Source organism: Canis aureus, chromosome 18, assembly GCF_053574225.1.
Source record: "Canis aureus isolate CA01 chromosome 18, VMU_Caureus_v.1.0, whole genome shotgun sequence".
Lineage (NCBI taxonomy): Eukaryota > Metazoa > Chordata > Mammalia > Carnivora > Canidae > Canis > Canis aureus.
Window position 1 is genome coordinate 18,787,991 of NC_135628.1, and position 26,958 is coordinate 18,814,948.

The 26,958-nt window shown below is 42.9% G+C and overlaps 1 protein-coding gene across 1 annotated transcript in view; it reads right to left on the minus strand.

Moving 5' to 3' along the window:
- The window catches only part of CHN2 (chimerin 2), a 296,328-nt gene extending 276,068 nt beyond the window's left edge, over positions 1–20,260 (minus strand). Inside the window, exon 1 of the mRNA XM_077856373.1 lies at positions 19,969–20,260. Within this exon, the coding sequence (XP_077712499.1) occupies positions 19,969–20,017 (49 nt within the window). The 5' untranslated portion in view covers positions 20,018–20,260. The remainder of the gene's footprint in view (positions 1–19,968) is intronic.
- Positions 20,261–26,958: the final 6,698 nt, after the last annotated feature.

The window sequence follows — 26,958 nt, forward strand, 5'->3', positions numbered from 1 at the left end:
AAAGCAAGAAAGTATTTCTTAAACAGAGGTGTTGGCAGTGTCTAGAAACACCATCTACAGAATTGGGACTGAGAAAGTATGACCACAGCTTCCTTTCATTAAAGTCACTTGTATTTCCCTCCTCAGAATAGTGAACACAGGCACTGCTGATCAAACTAAGAGGGAGAGTTATGACTTGTGTGTGTATGTGTGTGAGTGCGCATGCAAGATAATAGTAATGTGGTACATTTTTTTTAAAAAGGAGTCCCTATCTTTCAAGATAGCAACTGAAATATTTACAGATGAAGTGATACTAGACCTGAGATTTGCTTCAAAATAATCCAAATGATGCAGGTGAAGTTTAGAGGACACCAGAGCTGATACAAACTGATCATTGTTAAAGTCGGTTAAAGGGGTGTTCATTATACTTTTCTCTTTAAATACATTTGAAATGTTCTATATAAAAAGTAATTTAAGATATGAATTGTAGGAAAACATGAAACTTTTGGGATCCCTGGGTGGCGCAGCGGTTTGGCGTCTGCCTTTGGCCCAGGGCGCAATCCTGGAGACCCGGGATCGAATCCCACGTCGGGCTCCCGGTGCATGGAGCCTGCTTCTCCCTCTGCCTATGTCTCTGCCTCTCTCTCTCTCTCTCTCTCTCTCTCTCTCTCTGACTATCATAAATAAATAAATAAATAATTAAAAAAAAAAACATGAAACTTTTAAATGATCATTCAATAAAATAGTGTTATTCAGTGTAAGCTAAAAAATGAACAAAAGCTCCTTGAAAACCATTATTAAATATGAAGATGAGGCCTCGATTGGGTGTCATGTACACTATAACTATGCCTTGACCAAGAAAGCTCGATCTACTACATCTTTGGGATTCTAAGTCAATTTATAATCTGCTTTTCAAATTGCCAGTTGCCATCCTATAGTGGATTCTGAAATCAACTTGTGGGCCCTGACCAGTTTTTAGATGAACGAATTCAAATATCATAGAAAAAAATAATATCAGAGCACCTCACACGGACAGGGGGAAGCCCTGTTTGCAGAGCTGGTGTCTCTGTATGTGTGTGAGTGCCTATGCATACTCAGTGTTTGCATTTAATCTATTCTCACTATGGTAGCCAGAGTGGTTCTGTTAAAACCCAAGTCAGATCATGTCACTCTTCTGGAACCCTACAGGGACAGCCAACCTCACTCGGTACCAAATCCTAACAAAGGCCTACAAGGCCCACCATGATCTGCCCCCCATTCCTGCCCAGTTCTATTTACCTCCTATTCACCCCTGCTCCATTGACCTTATTTCTGTTCCTGGAACACACCAGGCACACTCCTGCAGCCGGACATCTGTAATTACCCTCTGTCTGGAATGCTCTTCCTCCAGATATCTGCATGCTGGCTGCCTCACCATCAAATGTCAGCTTTTCAGTAAGAGCTTCCCTGATCACACAATGTAACATTCAGACCCACCCCCACTCCAGTATTTCCCATTTCCCTTCCTTCTTTATTTTTCTCCATAGAACTTATCACCTTCTAGCATTCTATATGAACTATGAATTATCTGTATCATAATTATATAAAATTATGATGCACATACTTGATAGGTTACATATATTTTCTTTTGTTTATCATCTCTCTGTATTTAGAAACTTCACAAAGAGCAGCATTTTTTTGTCTTTTTTTCCTTCACTGCAGTAATATCTCTAACACTTAGAACATGGTAATACTTAATAAATAAATATATGCTGAATTATGTGTGTGTGGATGGTATGTGTGTGTATATATGCTGGCTTGTGATATGAAATGTATTTCTTAGTGTGGGTCGCATTCCGAAAGGCTTGTACAATATTGCCCTGGAGCACACTTGGAATATCTCTGGGCTTTACTCAGAGTGAGGCCTGAAATGTGAGTGCAGCACAGATACCCAAGAGTAGTGATGCTTTATACCCTGAGTGCCTGAAACAAATGGTGCCAATGGTAACCGCTATGTGAAGTATGCGTGTGAGGTGGGAGGCTTGTTCCCTTGGCGATACCACCAATGTACCATAAATTGGCAAGAAGAAATAGGCAAGAGTCAGAAAATCATAAAATTTTCAAGACTTTCAAGATGATCTGGTCCAACCTAATAATTCTACAGACGAGCATCAAAAAGTTACAAAATGATAATGTAATCTGCCCCAGGCCATATGAAAAGCAAACACTGGGCTAGAGCTGGCACAGACCTGGCCACATGATTCCTTGTCCAATGATCTTTACACACTCTGGCCTGCCATAAAAATGAAAAACGGGAATCTGTGCTCCAAAAGCCTGCCTGTTCTTCTTCCTTTGGAAATAACCTGAGATTCTTTCTCCAATTAGGTGTCAATCATCTATTTGTTGCACTCAAGGCTTGACAATTTGCAGGGCTCTCTATTTTAAAAACAAAGAGCTCCTAATGATCACTATTTCTCATAAATCAAAGCTTTAAAAAATTCCTTGCCATAGCAACCAGGAGTGGTTGAATTATCTACTATTCTCTGAATTTCTAATAAAACAATTCCAACTTACACCAGGCCCAGGGATGTTAAAGTCAGTCAAGAATGGGGCATCTGGGTGGCTCAGTAGGTTAAGCATCTGCATTCTGCTCAGGTCATGATCCTGGGGTCCTGGAATCGAGTCCCATATTGGGCTCTCTGCTCCACAGGGAGCCTGCTTCTCCCTCTGTCTCTGCCTCCCCCACCCCTCTCTGTCTCTCATGAATAAATAAAAAAAATATATTTTTTAAAAAAGTAAGTCAAAAATCAAAACCTTCAGTCCTTCCTGTCTAACTTTTCATCAGAGCTAAGGAATCTATCCAGAATCACACTTAATATTTTTCCATAACCATAAAACAAAGTGCTTCAATTCACAAAGCACTAACATATGAAAGCAAGGCATCAGTAAAAGCTGTGAGTCACTTTAATTTGGAAGGGAAGCAGAAATATTCTGGTCGCAGAGTGAGTATTACTAGAGGCTAAATACATTCACCAATTTTCTGCTTCTCAACTAGACTATAATAAGTCCCTTGAGTGGGAGGGGCCAGGTTTCTTAGAACTCTCAGTATTTCTGTGGTGGCCTTAGAGATTTCAAAGACTGAGGATCTTCATGACATTACTGTGCCGGACACTCTTGGTTCCTCTGTCCTCCTTCACAGAACCCTGTACTGTTCAGATGTCCTCACCCCTTTGGGAGAGGCTAGCCCCATCCCCATTCCAGGAAGGAGGTCATTGTCTAGAGAGAAAGCATCATGGAAATCCTATCTCCTTGCCAGTGATTGCCTTGCATATGAGCATGTGACAAAACTGTGAGCAATGAGGCAAGGGAAAGTCTGCTGGGAGAAGAGGAGCTTCTGAGAAAGGCTTTCTCACTTTTCACACAGCAATGAGAAAGAGACTACAGGTATCCCCTGTTGTTCAAAAGTTTGCACTAAAAAAAAAAGTTTGCATTACACAACTTCTCTTTTACAAAAGACCTACACTAACCTACTTTTCACTAACCAAATGAAACCCCCAAAAGATCTTTGCTTTTGCAAAAAAAAGGGGGTGAAAAGCAAAGATAGTATTCAGCATTAGTTTTGCAGTGAGCAGTTATGAAGGCAGTGGAGACCCCCAGCAGTGCGAGTGGTCCCACAATGTTCCATTCCCAAAATTAGACTCAGCATCTTAGCATCTAGCCACGTAGCTTTGAATGGTATCTATGAGCATCTGTGTTTTGTCTTGATTTATTTTGTACATCTATTAGCAATCTTGCATCCTAAGGTATCAGAAAAGTCAAAGAGAGGTTATTTTTTGGTCCTGGGAACGCTCACAGATTTTTCCATATAAATTAATAAAAAATGCCTCTTCACTTTGTATCATTTTGGCTTAAAAAAGATTTCATAGGAAATCTACTTTCAGACAGTGGGGGAAACCTGTACTTCTTTACCCTTTCTATGGTGATGCCAGGTAGTGCTGTTGTCATCTTGACACCAAAAGAAAAGAGAAGCTCAGGGCAAAGCTCCTCCACCAAGAGGACAGAGCCAAGAGAACTGTAGAGAAGCCAACAGAGTCAGATGCCACAGTGTTTGGTTACCCTATCTTCCACTTCTTTTCAGTGTTTTCTGTATTTGCAGCAGAAACCTCCTAACCCATATAATAACTGCACCTTTAAATGTTCTACGGAGGAAGCGAGGAGGCATGAATGTGTCATGCATGTTGGTGTTAGCAAGAGAAAGTTGCATGAAGAGCACCTTTTGTTAGGGAAAGCTTGGCCTGTGATGTTAGAAAGTACAGCGGTACCCCCGTTACCCAATGGGGGAGGGGAGACACCTTCCAAGGCCCTCAGTGGGTTCCTAAGTCCACAGAGAGAACCTCATATTTATTGTTTTTTCCTATATATACAAACCTAGGGTAAAGTTCAATTTATAAATTAGGCGCAGCAAGGGATTAAAAACAGTAACTGAGAATGAAATAGAAACTTACAATATACTGTAGTAAAAGTTACAGAAATGCAATCTCTGTCTCTCAATATTATTGCACTGTACTCACCCTCCTTCTTCCTGGGATGATGTGAGATGATGACCTGTAGATGAGGCAGAGATGAGGCAGATGACATAAGCACTGCGAGGTAGAGTTAGGCTACTACTGACCTTCCGCTGATTCATCAGAAACAGGACAGTTTGCTTCCCCAACATGGTTGATGATGAAAATGTGAAAACATGAAAAGCAAAACCACGGATCAAGGCGGACCACTATAGGAGGACCGGGGAATAAAATCCACCCCTGGAGTGAAATGTCAGAGCAGGTACAGAGGCCAATACCAGGCACAATGCCCCTGGCCTCCATGTGCTGTTGGGTAGGGAACCCAAGGCAGCCAGATTTCCCCCGGGGAGAGGACACCAAAGAACAAATTCACCGTCTTGCATACTCACTTCCTCCCCCGGGTGCCAGGAAAATACTCCGAATGAGAACCTAAGGAAGAGGATGTTTCAGTACTTGCTTTGCCTCTACACTCCCATCAATAGGTATCTGTTTGTATTGGGGGTGCAGGGTGCCCACCTTTGTTGTGCCACGACGAGTAAGAAGGACAAGCCATGAATAGTTTGAAGGGGAGTCAACCTTGCTATGAACTCCTATAGGCCACTGAAGATTGAAGCCTGCCCATGAAAGTGGCCATGCAGGGACTCTGTCCCCCCAAGATGCCAATCTTTATCTCCACAAGCTCCCCACCAGAGCCAGATTTTCCTCTAAGAGGCAGAAAGTCGATCTTATTCTAGCAGTCACTAAACTCTCAGGGAGGGGAACTTTGCACTCTAAAGCAGCAGGTATTTTTCAAATACTGATTGGTTGGATTCATTATCATGAACTATATGTGATTCTGGAAGACTTCATATTTGAAATATTCATATTTTATAACATGTCTGAGCAAATGCATGTTTCTTTACTTGTTCAGAGTTACAGTAAACATTATTGGAACATCCAAGACAACTGTACCTGTGTAATATTTCTGACGAAGTATTTACAGTACAATGCTGTGATCTGACATGATCAAAGTGTGCCCACTCTTTGATTAGAAACAACAAAAGAGCCAGCAGATCATACCCCGGAAACGCCTGCACATGCATCCATCTAGTGAGGGTACCTGGAGGCAGCAACAGAAGCATCATTGTACTAGTAAACTCAGCAGTACCCAGGTTACACAGTAGGAAACTGGGTTCCCAGATGACTCACATTCCGCTTTGAGGGCGTCAAGAGTTTGTGCCCAGGGCTTGAAAATCTGCACAGAAATCTGATTAACCAGTCATGAGAAATGCACTGATTGCTTTGCCCAGCATCAGCAGAATCACCTGCTAAAAATCTAAAAATCATCTACAAATCACCTGCTGTTGGCCCTCATTCCTCAGCCAGAGAGAGGATATCGCAGCCTTTGAGGGCACTGGGGAAAGAGGCATCATTGAGCTGACCCCGGGAACCAAGCACAGAGAACGCATCTCAATGGAACCTTCTGAGGAGGTGGGGAGCTGTCAGTAGAAACAGACAACTATAGGAATAAAAATGGGAAGAGGAGGGCTACCCCCATGTGTTGCTATCAGTGAATATGGAAAAAAGGTTTCCTATCTGTTTATGAGTATCCATCAAGGAAGGACTTGATCTATGGGGTTTTTCCCTGTCTGCTCACTTTAAACCTTTTCCCATTCTCAGCCCTGCTCTATCAATTTTTTTTTTCCTCTCTTAACAACAGCTCTATTGAAATCGAATTCACAGACTCTACAATTCACCTGTTTAAAAGTGTACAGTTCAATGACTTTTAGTATATTACAGAGATGGGCAACCATTACCACAATCAATTTCAGACAGCTTCATCACCCCCCAAAAGAAACCCCATACTCATTGGCAGTTAGTTGTTCCAGTTTCCCTCCAGCCTTCCCTGCTTTAGGAATCACTTATCCACTTTCTGTCTCTATGATTTGTCTATTCTGGATATTTCATATAGGTAGACTCATACAATATGTGGTCTCTTACCACTGGCTTCCTTCACATAACATTTTCAAGGTTCACACCTGCTGTAGCACGTGCACTGTATCACTTTCTAAAATCTTTTCTGTGGCTCTCCCTGTTCAGCTCTAGCTTTACTACTTATATTCCTTGAGTGGTTCACTATTCACTCCTGAAAAGTACTTACAAACTACAAATCAACTCTAAGAAGCAGTCCTGGTTCGGAGAAGTCCATGTGATTTTGTTGGGAGTCTCCTATTGCATTTAAGTGCAAAAAATCCATATTATGAGTTTTAAAAGACCCCTAATTTTCTAAAAATCATTAAAGGCATGCAGCTAATGTGAACCAGAGACAGGAACCTTACAGAACTGATTTACATATAAGAGATAAAAGAGGGGCTAAAGTGGCATTCCTCGACAATTATTGAGTGCCTCTTGCATGCGACACACTGTTCTAGGTACTAGAGATTGGCAGTGAGCAAAACAGACAAAAACATCTGCCTTTCTGAAGCATAGATTCTGGATTATTTCTTTCAATTACTTAAAGAAAGAAGGAAAATGAAGGTAATAGTAAACAAGAAATTCATAGTGGTTACCTTTACAGGAAGAGAGTGAAAGAAGAAGGGACGGAAGGGAGAAAGTAGGTGATGTTCCTAGACTGAGTGACTCCGAATGAGAGTTCTGTTGTTGTGCTTCATAACTTCCATGTCTGTTGCAGAGATTTACTTGCATAGATTGGATATTACATCAAACTTAATTTTAAAAAGAGCCACTCCACTGGATCAGAAAGTATAAATGAGAGATTTGTCTGAGCTAATTTAAAATGTTTATGGGAAAGTAGGATGCACAATGGAATCATACACTGAATGGAGAAATTCTAACCCAATGGGCTTAACACTTCAAGGTTTTGAAAAGTTGGTGAAGAGCAAGGTAATATATTTACATGAGATTTTTCAAGTTATATTAGAGAATCATGAACTCTGAGCGATTGTTTATCACCCAAGAGGGGAATCAATAGAGCGTCTATATATGACTGAAACTTCATGAGATCAGAGATTTTTATGTTTTGTTCACAAGTTTTCCAAGTTCAAATTTCTTTCACAGACACTATTCCATTTGATTTCCATAAGAATTATTAGCCCATTTTATGGACAAGAAATTGCAGATGGACCCAAATTAAGATAGCCAGTTGGTGCTGGTATTTGGACCAGCAACTCAGCTTCCCAATACTTGCCACACAATACCACTCTTGAAGTCTGGGGTTCAAATGAACCCACACTTATTTACAAAACCCAAGAGTGGATGTTAGAAATAAGTTTCAGAGACTAAAATTTAAAGCAATGAAAAGAAATATCAGTCCACTCTAGGGGTGGAAAATGGATGGAACTCATTACTATAAGGAGGATCACAAGCTGAAACTACATATGCTCTCAGAAACGTGTCTACATGAATTCCTGAATGACAGATTTACACTCAGCTATTTACGAAAAGTTAGATGTCTGCAGGGCATCTCTTCCTTGAAAGTCTGCTGAGCATTTTTATAAAATACCTCTTAGTGCTTTTACTGGGGTTAGAATGCTGAACCAAATAAGTACTATGGCAATTATTATATTCTTATGACAAATTACATTGTCTAATTCCAAATCATGTCTTCCGCTGGTAATTGCCTAGGATTTGCTGTGGTTATGTTCCTAATCTTAATCCAATATTATTTCAAGAGAGTTGAAAGCCCCTGTCAATTGCTTTTTTTCTCTGAGGAAGAATTCATATTTAGAAAAAAAGGAAAAAGGCATGTGGGTTAGTTTGGCTGCTTAAAGCAAGCATGGGGCTCTCATGTGGATAAAGTTCAGGCCTCGGGATGTTCACGTCACGTAGGAGAAAAAACTTCTGTGCCCTGACCACTGACAGTACATTCAACCTTGAACATTGATCCTAAGGGAGATAACAGAGAGGACACCTGGCTTGAACTAAGCAGGTCCCCAGCCAGAAAACAGTAACTCACAGGGCACTTCCTGTGGGAGACATGATAATGCTCTCTTTGCATATGAAAGTCAGCAAAATAGTGTTATTTACCCAATAAACATGACTTAACAGTTCCACTGTCTGCAGGGACAAACACTATAAAACAAAATGGCTAATTTTTCTATAATAAAGTGAATTTGAATGAGCAACTTAAATCAATATTAGGCAGCCGAATTATGTGTATTAATATCTACACATCATTAGCATAATCCCAAGTGTATTTTTTTCATTACTAAAAGTAATGCTAGGCTTGACTTTGCCTTTCCCTTGATATTAACTTTTATATATTATATATTTGGTTTGGAAATAACTTTTGCTTGAAACCTCATCTCCTTCTGCTTTCTGGATGTTACGTATACACACAAACATGCACATATAGACATATATACATGTATACAGACATAGATCACACATATACATGTTTTATACACATATACATATTCATGGCAAGAAGCCTCGGTACAAACATTATCAGAGAAGAATTTCCTACACAGGTCAGGAGAAAAATGTGTCTTGTTCACCCAACTTCTTAGCATTACAGGCTTTCTTCGGAGGAGGAGTACACATAAATCTAACAAGTAAATATGTAAAGTCTAGAATTATAGTAGTAAAGCCTAAAACAAAGCACAAAACCTGTATCAACAAGAATCTGATGGAGCTCAATTCCATCTCTCTCTCTATTACCTCATTTCAAAATCTCTGTACAGGCCCAGAAAAATGAAGGACATCTCTCGATGTCTGGCACTAAAACAAAACAGGTACCTGAGAATGGGGGCTGAACTGGGCCACACAGAAGAGAGGGTATCTTTCTCTAGCTTGGAGAGTGTGCAGGGCAGCAACTATGGGAGCCATGGAGCAGTGAATCGGCAGGTTTCATGTGGTACATTCTCTGATAAAGGCTAGAACATTCTCACTCAAGTTGTCCAGACCAGTGGCTGTCCAATACAAATATGATGTGAGCTATGTATCTAATCTTAAAAAATCTGGCAGCCACATTAAATTTTCTAAAGAATTTATTTATTTATTTATTTATTTATTTATTTATTTATTTATGAGAGAGAGAGAGAGAGAGAGCACCCAAGTATGAGCAGGAGAAAGGGCAGACAGAGAGAGAGAATCTTTAGTAAACTCCATGCTCAGTGCAGAGCCCAACTTGATCTCAAGACCCTGAAATCATGACCCGAGCCAAAACCAAGAGTCAGATGCTTAACCAACTGAGCCCCCCAGGTGCCTCACCACATTTTTTTTTAATTAACCAGGTGAAATTGGTTTTTACAATATCTTTTTTTAACCTAATATCCAAAAAATATAATCATCTAAACGTATAACCCACATAACAAGGTTATTCGTGAGATATTTTATATTTTTTTTTGTTTTGTACTAAGTCTTCAAACTCTTGGTAAGTATTTTACACTTGCAGTGCATGTCCAGTCACACTAGCCACATTTCAAGAGCTAAACAGCTCATGTGGGCAGTGCAAGCCTCAGTCTTGAGATACTTATAGGTCAGACTATTATAGGCCCGTGTTGCAGCCACACATTCTAGTATTTGTTGCAGAAGATTCACCCTTCAACCCATAGTCCCTATTTTCTGTTTTCTTGTCCCAAACATTGATCTCTTGGGTGTATTCCTCAGAAGCAAAACTATTCAAGAAAAAGCACTTTAGGGGCAGCCGGGTGGCTCCATTGGTTGAGTGGCTGGCTCTTGATTTCGGCTCGGGTCATGATCTCAGGGTGGTGAAATCAAGCCCCAGGATGGACTCCAAGTTCAGTGAGGAATGTACTTGAGGTGTACTCTCTCCAATAAATAAACACATCATTAAAAAAAAGAAAAAAGAAAAAGCACTTTATATTGTTAGTGTGCAATTACGTGAAATAAATAAGGAACGCTAGGTTTTATTTCCTTGAAGAACACAGTGCTCAGCCAGTCCTGAGAGTACAGAAGGACTCTCTGTACAAGGCAAGATGAAATCCAGGTACTGGGCCTCTGATCAGAGAAAAGAATTGCAAATGGTCATCACCCACCCAAGTGATACTGTGATTCACACTACCCTAAATTTATGATCTGAGTTATGTCAATAAGGACTAAGCCATACAGGCCACGGGCCTCTGGCTATTATGTCTGAATCCAATGGCCTCAACATTGACCTCTTTCTTGATGGTTGTTTGACCCTTTAAAGATACCATCTACCTTTCCATTTTTTGGTTGCACTTGAAGATGGTAACAGAAGTTCAAGGAGGGCAGCTTCCTTTTCTTAGGAACGGTCATGTTCCTGCATCTTATCTGCATTCATTTTCTTCCAATTAAATGTGCTAATTCTCAAAGCTAACTTTATTTTCTAAAAACCAGTGCATTTGCTTTGCCCCATATGTGGGACTTTTGCAGTAGTAAAATACTTCTAGGCGAATGGTTTGCTGATGGCCAAGTTGGTAGAAAACCTCCTTTAAATAGCATGGCTTGGATATGCCACTAGCAACCTCAGTCCACACGTTCACAATTTTCTTATTTTCTTTATGATGTTTTGGAAGAGATACAATTATAAGATTCAAACTACTTCTGGACATGGGCAATTTTTTTTTCCTCTTTGAGGGCAAAATTATAGCTCACTGTGGGATTTTTTTAAAAAGAGATGGATTTGTCATTAGGGAAATTAGAGACAATTTTTTAAAAGGCTTGAATCCAATTTCAAGACTAGAAGAGTTTATAAACATTTTAATTACTCCCTAACATCATCCTCTAGCTGTCATTCCACAATTCCCCTCAAAGTTATGAAAAAATTACTTTTTTAAAAAAACCAATTTGCAAAATTAGTGAAATATAACCAAAGCAGCACTATGAGCAAATACAGGAATGAGAGAACATTCTATCAAGGTTCCTATCTGTAGCTTATTATTTTACGTTAGTAAGGTCCCTGTCCTAGAACCACCTTCCCTGTTTACCAGAGCTGCCCAACAGAATCTTCACAGGATGATGGAAATGTTCTATTTCTTCATGGTCTAATATGGTAGCCATGGACCACATGTGTCACTGAGCACTTGAAATGTGCCTAATGCAACTGAGGAACTGAATTTATTTAAATTTAAATTTAAATTTAAACCACAGCTACATGTGGCTCGTGGTTACCATATTAGACAGCACAGCTATATATAAATAGGGCAGACGCTAGCTCACTTAAGTCCTTGTGCCTCTATTGGCACAACAACAGCCTTGAGATCTAAGGCTCATTTAAAATACAAAGCACTTTATGACTTCTTTTTTTGAAAATATTAAATAATTAAACAGAACAGCCTTTATGAAGCCAGACAGAAAAAAACAGCTGTAAGAAATTCTCTAAGGATAATGCTACTCCTTAGGATGCGCCAGGAAAGGGGATGGAGAATGAATGTTCTGGGAACACGGGTCCTAGTTGTCAGTTCCAGCTCTCGCTCCACCACCAACTAGCTGAATGGCCCTGATTCTCTTATGTATCTAATTCTGGAATCTGCTAAAACAACCTGCAAGCCCCCCTCCTCACTTGAAACCTATAATGATATGTAAAGTCAAACGAGCTTGGGAGGGAAAAGACATTTTCTCAGGTAGAAGTGTTGCATAGGTCTACCTGAATGCCTTCCATAATTTCAGTTCCTTTACTTTTCGCTTAAGATATAAGTTAAGAAATATATATTCTTCCCTTGAGGATTCAGAATCTGGGAGTTTCATGAGGTGATCACAAGACTAGATAAGCTCGCATGAGATGGAATGCTTTTAAGACTTCAGTGAAGACAATCAATTGGAGGCAAACTGTACTATTCTTTTCTACTCCTCAGTCTTCTTTCATTTGGAAAATTTTCAAACCTTAGAAAAGTTGCAAGAATAGTACATGAACACCTATAGACCCTTCACCTTGTGAGATTATTCTTAAGAGCAGATATCCATAAATCCAATTTCCCAGGCGATCTCTCTACAGAGTATTCACTCGGTAATATCTCCCAGGTCCCAACGGTAGTGAGATTAAGCTTTGGTCAGGTTCAGTGTGGGTCTGGATAACTACCAAGGGCATCAAAATAAAGCACAGATGTATTACTGTATTTTCTCTGTTAACAAGGAGCATGCATTTCAGCCTTAAACTTTAATGTCAGACACTTTCAAAACATAGATAGAAACACAAACCAACCCTTTATGTTTCAAGAGGAAAGAACCTGATCTTTGAAATTAAGGAGTCGTTCCTCCAACCCTACCACCTCGAATCCAAGCCCCATGTCCTCTCTGAACCTATGTGTTTGTTTGCAAAAGGGGATACCTGGTCTGCCTTAAAGAAATACTCCAAGGACTACATGTAAACAGAGTGAGACATAGTAATCATTCAGTATTGCTAGTTGCCTTTTCAGTTTACTAAGCAGTTTCCCAAGCAGTGCTTCAGAAATGACAACCCTGTGGGGTAAATTCATCAGATACCTCTATTTCTGGTTTAAAGACAAGAGGACTGAGGCTCACTGATGTTCAGGGCAGGAGGGAAGGAAGGGGGAAGAATCTGCATCTGCAGAGCAGATAGGATAGCCAGGTCTATGGGAGACAATACTTCTATCACCCCGTTAATGCTCACATCAGTTCTGGGAAACAGGCTGTCATATCTGCAGTTTGCAGTGAGGTACTTAAAGCTCAGAGGCTATTTTTACCAAAGGTCACACATCCTTAGCTAGTTGTACAGCTTGGTTAAGTATGTGGTTTAAGGGCCTATGGTTAAGGGTTTGGGAACTTTCCTTAAGGGTTCAAGAGTCCTGGTTAATGGTTTAAGGGTCACAGTCAGGGCTTGAAGCCTCTCGAAGAGCCTTAGTTAAGGGTTTAAGTGCCCTGGTCAATGCGCTAGTTAAAGGTTTCAGCATCCAGATCTTCTGACTCTGAGTTTAGAGCTCCGCCTGCAATATCTAATGAAGACACATGTCAGAAAGGGAGATTTCTTGCCAGCCTAAGGAAGCTGACTGATTCTCCAAATCTAGTGGATTCCAGCAGGAAAGTGGCATCCAGCCTTTCTTGTTGCAAAGTGTCCTCCCCAGCAGGCTCACCAAGGCAAGGGGTGATTGGCAGCTTACATAACGTGTAGAGGATGTCTCAACTCCAAGAATCTTATCAGTATAACCTCTGACCTGAGATGATTACATTTTAAATAAGGCTATTCACTGAACACCTTTATTAGAGAATGTCTATGGGAACTTAGGCATTGGATGATTTAAAACAACTCCTTATATGGCTGAGGTTGGGTGACTTGGACAGGCCAAGCTACTGAAGCAAGGCAAGGCTGTAATTAGGCCACGCTGTAAAGATTATTCAAAGATTGGCCCCCACAAAGGTGTTCGATTAATAATAAATGAGGGGAAAAGCGGGCTATTTGCACAACTCTTGGTGGGTACAGAGCTGCAAAGTTTTATCGCCCCGTGGCAATGCACACATGCCGGGTCCTCAGTTTCAGATCCCAGGGAACAGATACATGGGTCCCATTGCAGAGCGGACTGCCTGGGGGACCAGCACTTTCCTAACTGGATTTTCCTCTGGCCATGGAGGCTTTAAAAACACCTTTGCTTTTGTTAGTAACTTTGAGACACATGAGTGTGTTCGGTCACACCAACCAGCCTGCATCAGAGATAGAGGCATCCATCTGATCCCCTGACCAGAATCCATGTGAGAAACAGAATACCAGCTTCCATTTCCAATGAGCAAATGGAAAGAGAAGCAGGATGGTGCTTAGAGGATTTGGAAACTCATAGTCAAGTAAGACCAAGCGCAGGGTTGATGAAAAAGAAAATTCTAAATAGAAGTCTGACCAACATAATAACGGGTGGGAAAACAAAAAGAAGAGAGGGAGGAAGGAAGGAAGGAAGGAAGGAAAAGGAAAGGAAGAAAGAAAGCCATTCATTTTGAAAATTAAATGACACACTTCAGGAGTCATGAAATGTGAATACATTCATAAAAGATAAATGATGGGTGGGTGATAGATGGATGCTGTTAATCATAATGGGTCTATCACTAGGTCCCTTTCTCTTTCTTTGATTCTAACCATCTTGGCAAGAATCTTGATCTTCTGGCAGAAAAACTCCTTTTCAAAACATATGTGACACTGCTTATGTCTAGGTGTTCCAAACCCCATGTCCGGTTATTTTCACCATTGTGCAGAAACAGGAGATCCTGCAGAGCAGCAGCCGGCACTCAGCAGTGCTAACACCCGGGCCAAGCCCCAGGTTGCAGCTCAAAGAACACACTGTCCAGTTAAATCCCACATGGAGCGGCCTCAGAAAATACCTGGTGTTTGTGTCCCCCGAAAGCTGAACAAATGGCAGGATCTTTTAAAACACTTCATTGGGTTTGTGGGAATGGGGGGGGGGAATATGGCATTTTGGCAAATGTACACATATCAGTGGGCCCTTGTCAAACACAGCAAATATGCAGTCATGCTTAAGAAAAGTCTTTGCTCTCAGATTCTCTATCGCTGGGTTCATCTGGTTTACTTCAAAGGGCCAGTGAAAAATCTAATAGGTTAAAAGGAGGTGTGGGAAGGTCACCAGAAAAATAGCAAAGAACAATACTCCCTCCATCCGAGTGAATGATTTCTTTCAGAGCATTAGTTTTGGCTTTGTGATTTTTTTGTGTGTGTGATTTTTTTAATTTGCAATTTTTTTGAAATCGTAATTTTTGGGGGTGAGTTAAAACAACAAAAATCATCATCCTGACCCTCTAGGTAATTATGAAATTAAATTACCAGCCGTTATCACTGAAACAAAGGTAAAGACATTTCTTTCCCACAAAATTGGGTATTGAGTATTTCTGAATAATTCAGGGGTCCAAGAGAAGACTTCTAAGTGTGAGTGTCTGTTTTAACAAAGATATTGTTTTGTAGTATTGGATCCATGGAGTTTCTAATTTTATATATATATATGTCTTGGCAGCATTATTATAGTTTTACCTTCTGTATCTAGGGATATGAAAGATTTGTATACGTCACTGGTTCTGACCCTCCAATAATGAGTAATGAGAATTCCTGTTTATCATTTCTAGGATCAAGCCAGTGTGACAGCAGAAAATAGCATTATTTATTTGGTCCACATTACTACTGTATAGAATCTGGAGAAATAAATGCCTCAATTCATTTAGGAATGTTCTTTTCCCAATTAAGGTTTCAATGACTCTACACAAAAATACTGATTTTTATCTTTTTTCATCTGCATGTTAACTTAAAAAGTCTATGTTGATTTAATTTTTATAATACGGTGTATTTGTGTTCTTAAAATCTTAACAACTTCTTATCCTGGAGGTCCCTTTAATATTTAATTTTTACCTTGTTCAGTTACTGGAAAACGTCTCATAGCTTTTTTATTTATTACTTTACCTGAGTTTATTTCTTTTCTTTCTTTCTTTCTTTTTTATTTCTGTGAAATTACCCATTTGGCAATCACTTCACTAAAATGCAAAAAGTTCTTATTTCAATTACAAAAGCCAATACAACCCATGATTATTAAGAAAACTATTTTGCAAATCAACCATTGTTTATTTCAGAGTATAATCAAGTACCACAGGCTAGAGTAAAATCTTAAGGATAGTGATTTCTTTCCCACTTAAAATAATAAAGGTAATCAAACCTTCCTGCCAATCTAGGTGATTGTGAAATTTAATTACTAGTAGTTATCATTAAAACAAAGGCAAAGCAATTTCTTCTACACATAATTGAATATTCCAAAAGAAAATTTCTGAACAGTTCTTAGAAAATGTATTTAAAAATTAATTTTAACCTGATTATTTCATTTGTTATGTCTCAGTTGCAAAGTAGAATAAATGACACACTTGGGTGTTGTTGTTCAACAACAGCAAGTGAGAACATATTCTCAGGAAAATCAGATAACTTTGAGCTTAATATTGAGTGAATTATTAGATCTTGACTCTCTGTGCAAACACAACCAAACCTAAATCTTCCAGATCTATTCCTCCAAGAGAGGTTTAACCCATATTATTCGAGTTCACCTCTCCATATGCTTATTCGCTACAGAATCCACTGTTCCTTTTATACTGCTCAGTTGCCCCAGTATGTCCTAAAGCTTCCAGAGCTGTTCCATCAAACTCACAGCTACCTGAATGGAAAGAAAACCCCCTACCTACGTCAGCAGTAACACTAAGGGATCTGTCACCTCTCTGCATGATGCTAATGAATCTATAAGCTTAACTGTTCAGAGAAGAGATACCCCCTACAAAATGGATCGATAGCCCTAAGAAAGGAAGTTGAAAATGAGGCTCTGGACTTCCCATCTCCAGGCCTTTGCCTAAGCTCTTCCCTCTTCCTGAAATATCTTTCCCCCCTCTGTTCTCTGGAAAAAATAACCCACTCATCCTTTCAGTCCCAACTCACAGGTCACCTCCACTGACCCCTGCATACTGAGGGAATCACTCTTCCTTGTACTCTCCTCCACATAATTCATTTTATCCAACAGGAATATACATTACTATTTTTAATAGTTTATTTATTCATGAGAGAGAGAGAGAGAGGCAGAGACACAGGCAGAGGGAGAAGCAGGCTCCCTGCAGGGAGGCTTACCTGGGACTAGATCCTGGGTCTCCAGGATCAGGCCCTGGGCTGAAGGCAGCACTAAACCAATGAGCCACCTGGGCTGCCCCTACATTACTATTTTGTTGTCCATCTCTGCTGCTGGGTGATGAGGCAAAGGATCTTAACTCGTCTTTCTATTCCAAACACTTGGGACAATGCCCGAAACCTAAAATACGCTTAATAACTGCTTATTTAATAGACTTCAAACCTCAAGATCAAATTTAACATGCAATGTAAGAGGCAAATTTTATGTGTGTTGGATTTCTTTCTGCACCTGAAGTCTGAGCCATGAAGTGCCTTCTATTTCATTCCTCAAAGGAGCAAAATGTATTCACACCAAACACTTCCTGAGTGCCATACCCTATGCTAAATGCTCCACACACATTATCTCATTGAATCCACACGGCATTCCTATGAGTAGGTCCCATTATTAACATGAGCCTTATCTACAGATGAGGAAATTGAAGCTGGGAAAAGTGGAGTGACTCTCTCCAATTGACCCTGTTGGTGAATGATGCAGCCAAAATGCAAGAACAATAATCCTAGAACTTCAAAACTAGAAGGAATCCTAAAATTACCTTCCTCACTCAGCCTCCTTGAAGCTGAGGGTTATAACTTACTTCCTGGCATATAGTAGGCCCTATGTGAAAACGGTGATGAATTGATGGATGGAGTGTCCTATTTTCTCAGACTCTGGCCTTTGCCTGGGAGAACGCAGCTGTCACCACAAACAGGCTCTATTCTTTAGTGCCCAACACCTCTCACAGGTGTGAATTGCTTGTGTCATCTGAATTATTCATGATCCACACCACGGGCAAATGTGCTTAAAAAGAGAACTACAGCTTCTTGTATTTTTCAAGACCAAGGGTCTCATTAATTGGTATATTGAAAAATATAAGCTCACGGGCCAGTCTGATGCACGCCAAAACCATATATCCCTGCCCACTTTTTGAATTTCGGTGCCCATGTCATTTCCCAGTTGCCACTAGGATTTAAAATCGTGGTAACTCCCGCAGGAAGGAGAGCCATCTAAGCTCCCGTATCCTATCTGCAAAGCAACTGCCATCATCTAAAGCGAGTTCTGTGTGACTTCAAACCCACGTATTTTTCTGAAGCCTGAATTCAATTTTTCAATCAGGTCTCTTAAGCTACACCAAGATCTGAACACTCAGATGCTACAGCATCTGTAATTTCTGCCATCAGTAAATCATGTGATAACACTGACTTCTTGTCTCTTCTTCGTTCTTCTTTCCCGTTGCCACCTCTCCCCTACCAGTCCCTTTTCTAGTGGGCAGTCTTCTGAGAGGAATAACCATATGCTAATCGTAAGCCAACATCACTGTACTTTAAATTCAACGTTAGTCAACCAAAATGAATCGAAAAGCAGCAGCAGTGGTTTGGGGGCACTAAAAATACGCTGTAGCATTTGCTGAGTTCTCAGAATTAAAACCACAGGCAGTCAACTTGTTGCTGCTCTTAATAAGATATGACTGTTCTGCCCCATTGGCTGCTACTACCAGAAACTTGAACTATATCATATGCCTAACAACACTGTGCTTTTGATTAGTTGGCAGTGATCAAGAAAGGAAGTGCTATTTCCCTGGAACTGAACCTGCCAAAAAAGATAACAGATGGCTTTCAAGGGATCACCTTGCGTCCCATCACAATCGCACCTTAGTCAAACTCCCCTCGTGTTTATGGTTACGTTAGTTACACATCTATAGATTGGGCTGCGACAGGCTTGCCCCATCCCATGGTCCCAACCAGGTGATTCTTCGCCTGAGTTTAATGACTGAGTAACTGTAACAACAACAACAACAACAACAACAAGCGCGCTCACACACGCACATACACACACACACACACACACTAGGATTTAATGCCATATTAACATACTCAGGATTTTCCTTAGGATTTCAAGACCATCTAGACCCCTGTACGCTGTTCGCCACACTCCAATGTCTTCTCAGCTGTGCCTTTAGGGTCTGTCATTAAAGTTTGCAGCGACCAGAGTGGTAGAAGAATCCTACCTAATGCATCATTCTGATTAGAAACCTGTCATACTCAGAAACCAGAGGGTCCGTTCCTATTGATTCCTAGTCCTTCAGACTCATTAGCAGTTTTTTCCCCTTCAAGGAGACCTGCTGACCAACCCTGTAAAAGCTGAAAGAAGCCCTCCCTCTGCTCAGCCCCACTTGACAACCCAGCGTATGCCTGGAAAGTGAAATTACAGAGAGTATCATAAGAAAATGTCCAAGAGGCCACATAGGAAAATCACGCGCACACACACACGCACACACACGCTTGTAAAGCGGCAAATTGTCGGAGGTTGGGCTCGACCTTCCTTCCTCTAAGTCGCCCGAATTCAATCAGGACCAGAGCGACTGTACGTATCCCTTCCTTCCCCGGGTCTCAAACCGTGCCCCCGCGCTCGTGTCTCCGCGGAGCTAATTTCTGAAACAAACAAAGAAAATCAAGTGTGCGAGGAGCCTCGGGTTTGGGCCCCCCCGGCCTGGCGGGCGCCGCGCCGCGAGCGGGTCCGTGCGCCCCGCGCCCCCCGCGCCCCCCGCGCCCCCCGAGCCGTGCGCGCCCCTCGGGTCGGGCTCCTGCGGCTCCGGCTCCCTCCGCCTGTCGCGGCCGCCGCGCCCCCAGGACCCCCGGGCGCCGCCGCTCGCCCACCCCCGCCTGCCGGAGGCCGGGCGCCGAGGTGCTGCCGCGGGCAGACGGGACAAGTGTCCCAGCGGGCGCCCGCCCGGGAGAGACCGGGTGGCCCGGGATGCGGGGGCCGGGGGGCGGCCACAGGTAGGCTCTCCGCATCCCGGGGCGCGGGGCGGGCAGGGGGCGCGGGGCGCGCAGGGGGCGGCAGAGCCCCGCGGCAGCCGCGTCCCACGGGCTGAAACTCACCGGAGGACACGGAGGAGCCGGACAGGCTGGAGTTGCTGGACGCTGCCATCTCGCGCCCCGCGCGTCGCTGCTGCTCAGCCCCGGTGCGGGTGCGGACGCCGCCGCCGCTGCCCCCGCGGCCCCCAGCCCATGGCAAAGTCCTGGGGACGCGCGCGGAGCCCCAGCCTCCGGACTCCGCTTGCACTTCCTGCTCCGCCAGATGACGCGCTCCCGCCGCCGCTATTTATTTGTGGTTTCCGTCCCTCTCCGCGCCCGTGCACGCTCCCCTCCGGGGCCCGGGGTAGGTGCGAGCGCCCGGAGGCCGGGGCTGGGGGCGGCCGGGGCGGGCGAGCCGTGCGCCTCCAGCCGAGCCCCCGCCGGTGCCCCGCGCTCCCCCGCGCGCGCCCCGCCAGCTCCCGCACCTCCCGGCGGCGCCCCGAGCGGCCCGGGCCCGGCGGCGGGAGCCAGGCGCTCCGAGCGACCTCCCCCCGCTCCCTCCGCCCCGGCTCCGCTCGCGCGCACACAAAGGAAGGAGCCGAGGCGCGGGAGCTCGGGGGCTGCTTCTGCGCCGCGCGGGCTTGACAGCTCCGGAGACCCGGGGCCGCGGGCGGAGGCCGGGGGCTGCGGGGCGGGGGAGGGGGGCGGGACCCCGGGGTGCCCGGGAGGCCGCCGGGGGGCGCGGGGCGCGCGCGGCGCTGCTCCGCGGTTTGGGGGCACCCGGCAGTGGGGAGACGGCGGAGGGGCTCGCCGCCCGCGGCCGGGCCAAGACAGCCGGGGTGGGGGACCGGAGGGCGAGGGCGAGGTCACCGGGGACACGGTGCCGGGCAAAGGGGGCCCTGGGGCGCCCGAGCGGCCCTGGAGCGCTTCTTGCACCCCCCTCCAAATTGTCCTTTGTTACTCTGCAGCTGTCGGTCCCTGCCCTGCGAGGTGTGTTTCCTAAAACACCCTGCAAACACCCTAGCGAGCCCGATCCAGAGGCGCTTAAGTACACCTCTCCGGGGGGCCCCCCTCCTCCTCCTCCCGCCCCCCGCCCCAGCCACTGGACACTCCACTGGGCTTTTGAGGTTGCCCTTCAAAGAAATAGAGATGTTCCAAATATGTCATCAGGCCCACACAAAGCCCGGGTGTCCAAAGAAAGAGGTTCTCTGACTCGTCTGGTAAAGGATCCTCACAAAAGACTTGGCAGCAGGTCCACCGAGCCCTTCCTTTCAGGATAAGGACTTGCTGAGGTTGTGCGAGAGAGAAAGAGACTTGAGCGCAAGGTGTGTACCTTTCCCCTGTATTTAAACGTAAATTAATTTCACTGGGAGGAAATATCATACGGATTTTTTTTTTTAAATCTATTTCACGCTCCCAGCAGGGTAATCGGTGCTTTCAATCCTGAAGCAACAGAAAACTGTGAAATCTGAACAGAAATTGTTAGATCAAAGGAAAACGCAAACATTAAAGGAATGAAAGTACTCTCATTATGTAGCAAAGTGGAAAGTGTTCACATTGGGGTAGTTCAATTTTTTAAAACGTGGTTAAAAGGACAGAGTCAATTTAAAAATTATCAGGAGTGACACAGGAACAGCAGACAGTCCTAGGGGGCTCACATCAACCACGCATCCAACGTACAGTGAATGATAAATGTTGAATAATCATAATATGCACTCATGTCACATTTTCTAGTTGATTTAAACTTTTTAAAAAAAAATTCCCTTCAGGATGCCATCCCAGCGCACCTTCCCAATAAAGCGCTCTCTCTTTCTCTTTCTCTCTCTCTTTTTTTAAATGCAGGTTTCTCAACAGTTGAGGGGTCATGAGTCCACCTTAGCCACATTGAATCTTCCTGACCCTCATCTACATGGAACTTGGAACATCCCTGCCTGGTATAAGGAGACCCAGGCACCCACACTCATCCTTTTTTTTTTTCTCTTGTTGCACAATGCACCCCCAAAGTAGGCTAATCTGGAATCCTTCAGGGATATATGGCCCATCACACTAACCTCTCCATCACAAATGACTTCCTGCTTTCCCAAAGTTCTTCTGATCAAAAACACATCTACTATTTGACTAGCAATCCATGTATCCCTCCAGATCTTTAGAAGGTAGACTGGCTTGGCTATGTCACCCAATAGCGTTGACACCTATCGGGCTTTGAAGAAGAAGAAAAACAACACAGGAATTCATACTCTGGTTCCACCATTTATTAGGTATGTGACCTTAAACAAATTACCTACACTCACTGAGTCTCAGTTTCTCCACCTGCAACCCAAATCCTGATAATGTAGGGTGTTATAAAGACTTAATGAAGCGTATAAAGCCACGGTGTACCTGGCAGACAGTTTGTGTTCCATACTTGGTTATAAATTGTGTACCGGAAAGGCCAAATCTTTGCTTCAAATAACTTCTGCTTTCTCCATTGCATTGGAGATAACGAATCAGCAGTGACTTCTTCTACCACAGGAAATGTCTAATCTTTGGCCCGAGGTTTATATCTTTCTTGTTCCAAATTGGGCAATACCCAACAGGTTTCATTATTCATCCCTGAGGTCTCACGAAAGGATGTCAAGCTCTATTTCTGTAGTCTGATGATACTATTTACCTTCACAGAGCTTTGCAGTCTTTAGTTAGGGAAAGTAAAGCATGGCCTTGTGAAGTAGATTGCTTTTATTACCTCAAACTGACTGGAGATAATATGAAGGAAAGGGACAAAGGAGCACTTGTTGTGAAGGTACTACCCCACGGCCATCCTGTGCTGTACAAAAGTAGAATGAAACAGAGACTCGCTTTTTTTCCACTGGGTTCAGAGACCAGAAGAAGGATACAAGGCCAACAAATATGCTCACTGAATAAAGACAGGACGACTGGGGAAGTTCAGCTTGTTGGGCCGAGATGAACCATAAATCGGAGGCCTATAATTTTGAAGAACAAATGGAAAGCTCCAGGTTCAGAACTAAAATCTGAAAGTTGATCAATAATTTAGATTGTTAAAGCCCCAACAAATGGAGAAAACTCAGCAGGCATGATCCCTCACTATCATTTTTCTTAGCTTCGGAGACCTAAAGGCTGGCTGGCTGTTCCTTGCAAAAATGTTTATAATATCAGTAAATTAGGAAAAGGTTGCTGAAATAAGATGCTAACCCCTCTTCAGTAGGCTCACACACCTGTTTGTAGGCCTTCCAAAGCATTTCTCCAAATGAGACAATAAGGATATCAATTCATGTATTTTATTCATTCATACATTCACTCATGGGTATTAATTCTAGCTTATGCCTATTTGTCAGTGGAAAAGGGAATACTGGTGCTGCAAAAATCTTAGGCCTGTTTGAAAAGTAGGATTTTTAAAAGATATGTCTACTCTTTCTTCAAATATTAAAAGGCTTATGGCGGGGAAAGAATTTTTGTTAATACTTTGGTCTGTTGAGGATTATTAGCAATTACCATTTTGTTAGCATGAAAGCTAATTTAGCATCTAAAGCCTTCCCACCTTCCCTCTCCATATGTATTTCCTGTTCTCCCCTTCACGCCTGCGACCCCTTCTCACGGTGCCCAGTACAACCAAGGGCTGTCAACACTGGCCTTTTCCCATGTCCTCCCTGCTGAGCATCTTATGCTGTGAGGAGGTAAGTAGAATGCACCTTCCTGGAGAATCTGCCCTGATCCCCAAGCCAGAAACCAGCTTTCCTTTTAATGAATCCCTCTAGTCTTTCCCCGATACCTCTCAATTGGCAGACGCTCTGGTTTGTTTTGATGGTAATTTTGGAACATGTATTTTATCTCCCTTCTCTATTAGAAGCTTCCCAGGAGCAGGATCCCTGTCTGGCCCGCCTTTGTATTCTCTACCAGGCTCTACCCACAGTAGGTAGTCAGGAGATATTTGTGGAGTGAGTAAACCAAGGAACTAATAAATCCATAAATGGGTCTCATGTTCTCCAGGGACTTTTCACATCAGTAGCTCTGACCACCAAGCAACAAGATGAGTAACATATCTGGAGCGCAAGAAGAAGTTAAGGGGAGCGTAATGACACTATTTTGCTATGAACAAGAAAAACTGAAATGGTGAAAATATAGGCATACAATTTTGATGGAGCAAGTGTTTGTAATCCCCACCCCCAACCACCGGCTGTTACAACTGATATAATTTCTTGTTTACAGAGTAGCTCTTATGTTGCTGTAATTTGTTTATTTTTGCTCTACTGTTCCTTTGAAGTTTGAAAGCAGACAAGAAAACACCACAGGGTGAAGTGACTGTTGTGGTTGGAGCTGGGCTCCCATGTTTCAGGCACTCTGGGGTGTTTCTTTGTGAAGGTCATTCCTTCCCTCTGTGCTAAGCACAGGATGAAATATTCCTTACTCTCAAGATTAATCCAGTGGCCGGCATTCAAGGAAGAATAGTGTGGCTATTTGTCAACTAGCTTTAAATATTTTATGGCAAACACTCTACTGTACCCTAGAAATTGGTCTTTTTGCCATCAATTTCTCAACATCTCAATATCGATAGACTCCTTGTTGTAGTGAGAAACATTCCCCTTTGTAGTTTAAGCTGTGTTTCTAATACAAAGATTCCTAGTTCTGTTAAAGAGAAAACATTGGCTCTTCGGGAGTAACATGAGGCATAACTAGAGGCAGAAGCTGAGAAGGCCTTCATTTCCTCAGAAGATTTGTGCAGGCAGCCCAGGGGGGGGCTTCCCCAGCAGCCAGCTCCGGCGCTGCAGGTAGCAGCCTAGCCTCTGAACAAAAGGAGTCCACACCTGGGGTGCAGACAAAGGGAGACTGTCTCAGCTACCCAATTCCCAATTCACATCGCTTGCTGCTTGGGGACCCCTAGTGGCGACAGATATGCCACAGGCACAGGTGTCCTGACTCTCCTCACTGAAGTGCAGAGGGGCTCCGGGGTATCACCCCGAGATTCCTATTTAACCACTTAACTTGGGGAGGAGGGAGGATCAGACGCAAACACATGACACACGTGTAAACACACAGACTTACGTTTGTGTCACACCATCAGCTACAGCCTCTTGGACTTGAAAGATGGAGAAAGAGAAAGAAGTGAGAGCTTTTCTTTCTCTCCCAAGGAAAAAAATCAGTTTAGAAACTCACAAGAGAATGCAGAAACTCATGAAGTATGTTTTCTTCTGCATGCTGCATCTTCTGGCTCGTTCTCTGACATTTTAGATCACAAAAAGATTTTCTGCCTTCAATGTCCTAAGAGAAATCTAGGATAAACTAAAGTGAAGAGTGCTCTAAGTCTCCTGTGGGCAGAAGCGTGCAGTGAGTTTGTTTCTCATTATCATCTAGGGGATACCTATGGATTGATGCTCTTGTCCTATCAACAACTGCTTTCATAAAAGTATTCGATGCATTTATTCTCTGCTAACTATTCTTGAATTTATGCATTCAATAATTCATTCAGTAATGTTTATTGAGCACTCACTATGTGTCAGAGAGTATAGTGGGTCCTAGGAAGAGAGATACAGGAGTGTTACATCCTTGTGCCGGGGTATTCTATAGTACGATCCCCTCCACCTCTGGACATTTACATTTTTGCTGGGACAAGGTTTCAAGTTATGGAAATGAACTCTAATTGGGACATACAGGTATTATCCATTCTGGTATCAGCTTTCTTTTCAGCATATTTTAAAAAATAAAACCTCCAAGCCTCAAAGTCTATTTCTAGATAACTGGAATTTTTTTTTTAAATTTTTATTTATTTATGATAGTCACAGAGAGAGAGAGAGAGAGGCAGAGACACAGGCAGAGGGAGAAGCAGGGTCCATGCACCAGGAGCCTGATGTGGGATTAGATCCCGGGTCTCCAGGATCGGGCCCTGGGCTAAAGGCAGGCGCCAAACCGCTGCGCCACCCAGGGATCCCCTAACTGGCATTTTTTTCACGATTTTAGCTTGTCAGCTCAGGAAACCAAGCAGATACTCTGAACGTTCTGTGCCTTCACTCTCCAGAAAAAGTTCTGAATCAATATTTTCATTTCTTTCCCCGTGGCAGTTATAGATTTAATAACAAAACAGAAAAATCTTTTTAATTTTTTTTTAAGGAGGGAAGGTAAGTGGGCATTGGAGGAAAGCTAAGAGACAAAATATCTGGGTCAGTCTTTTGGCATAGGAAACATATTTTAGCATTTTGCAAATATTCCGGATTGGTCTGTAAAACTATGCATGAAGAAATGATTTCAGAAAAGTTTAAAGTGTATCTATGGAGTCAGATGGATCCCAATTCCATCCATTCCATCCATTCCATTCCAGTTCCTTATTTATTAGCTCTGTGTCCTTGAGCAAGTTACTTTATCTTCGTTTTCTGATCATTAAAATGAGGTAATAACACCTAGTTCACAGAATTTGTGAAAAAATAGATGTAGTATCGTGTCTGCCACATAGAAGCCTGGTTAGAAGTTCTGGGTGTCTGGGCCTAAGAGCAAAGCATGGTGTGTTTACACTGCCTTTCCCAGAGCGGGCTGGGAGAATAATGGTCTGATGCAAAAGTCATTTTCATCTCCACCTACCCCTGCCTGTTAGATCACTTGTATGAGAGGACATTATGACATAGGAGAGAGACCTGGGCTTTGGAGATAAATCCAGTTCAAATCCTGAGTCTGCTGCATACCACCCAGTAACCTTGGATAAGGAACTTCGTTTTTGCTCTTTCTTAGTGTACTTATCTGTTCAAATGTTGATAAAAATGCCTCATCTTTATATAAAAGACAATGTATGAGTGTTCTAAATAATATTAATATACAAGTACTTTATAACTGTTCCTGAGGAATGAGTGCGTGTTGCTAGGGCAGAGTGTTTCAGAATCTCCAGGGAGTAGTATGTGGAATATAAGAAAAGAAAGTACACTCAGGTTCTCTCTCTCTCTCTCTCTCTCACACACACACGCACACACACACACACATGCACACCACATACACACACCCCACACAAGATGATAATGCCTCACATGGGGACGTTTCCTCACCAACTTCCCTGGATAAGAATCCTCGTAGAATGTTAAAGTATGCAGTGACAGTGGG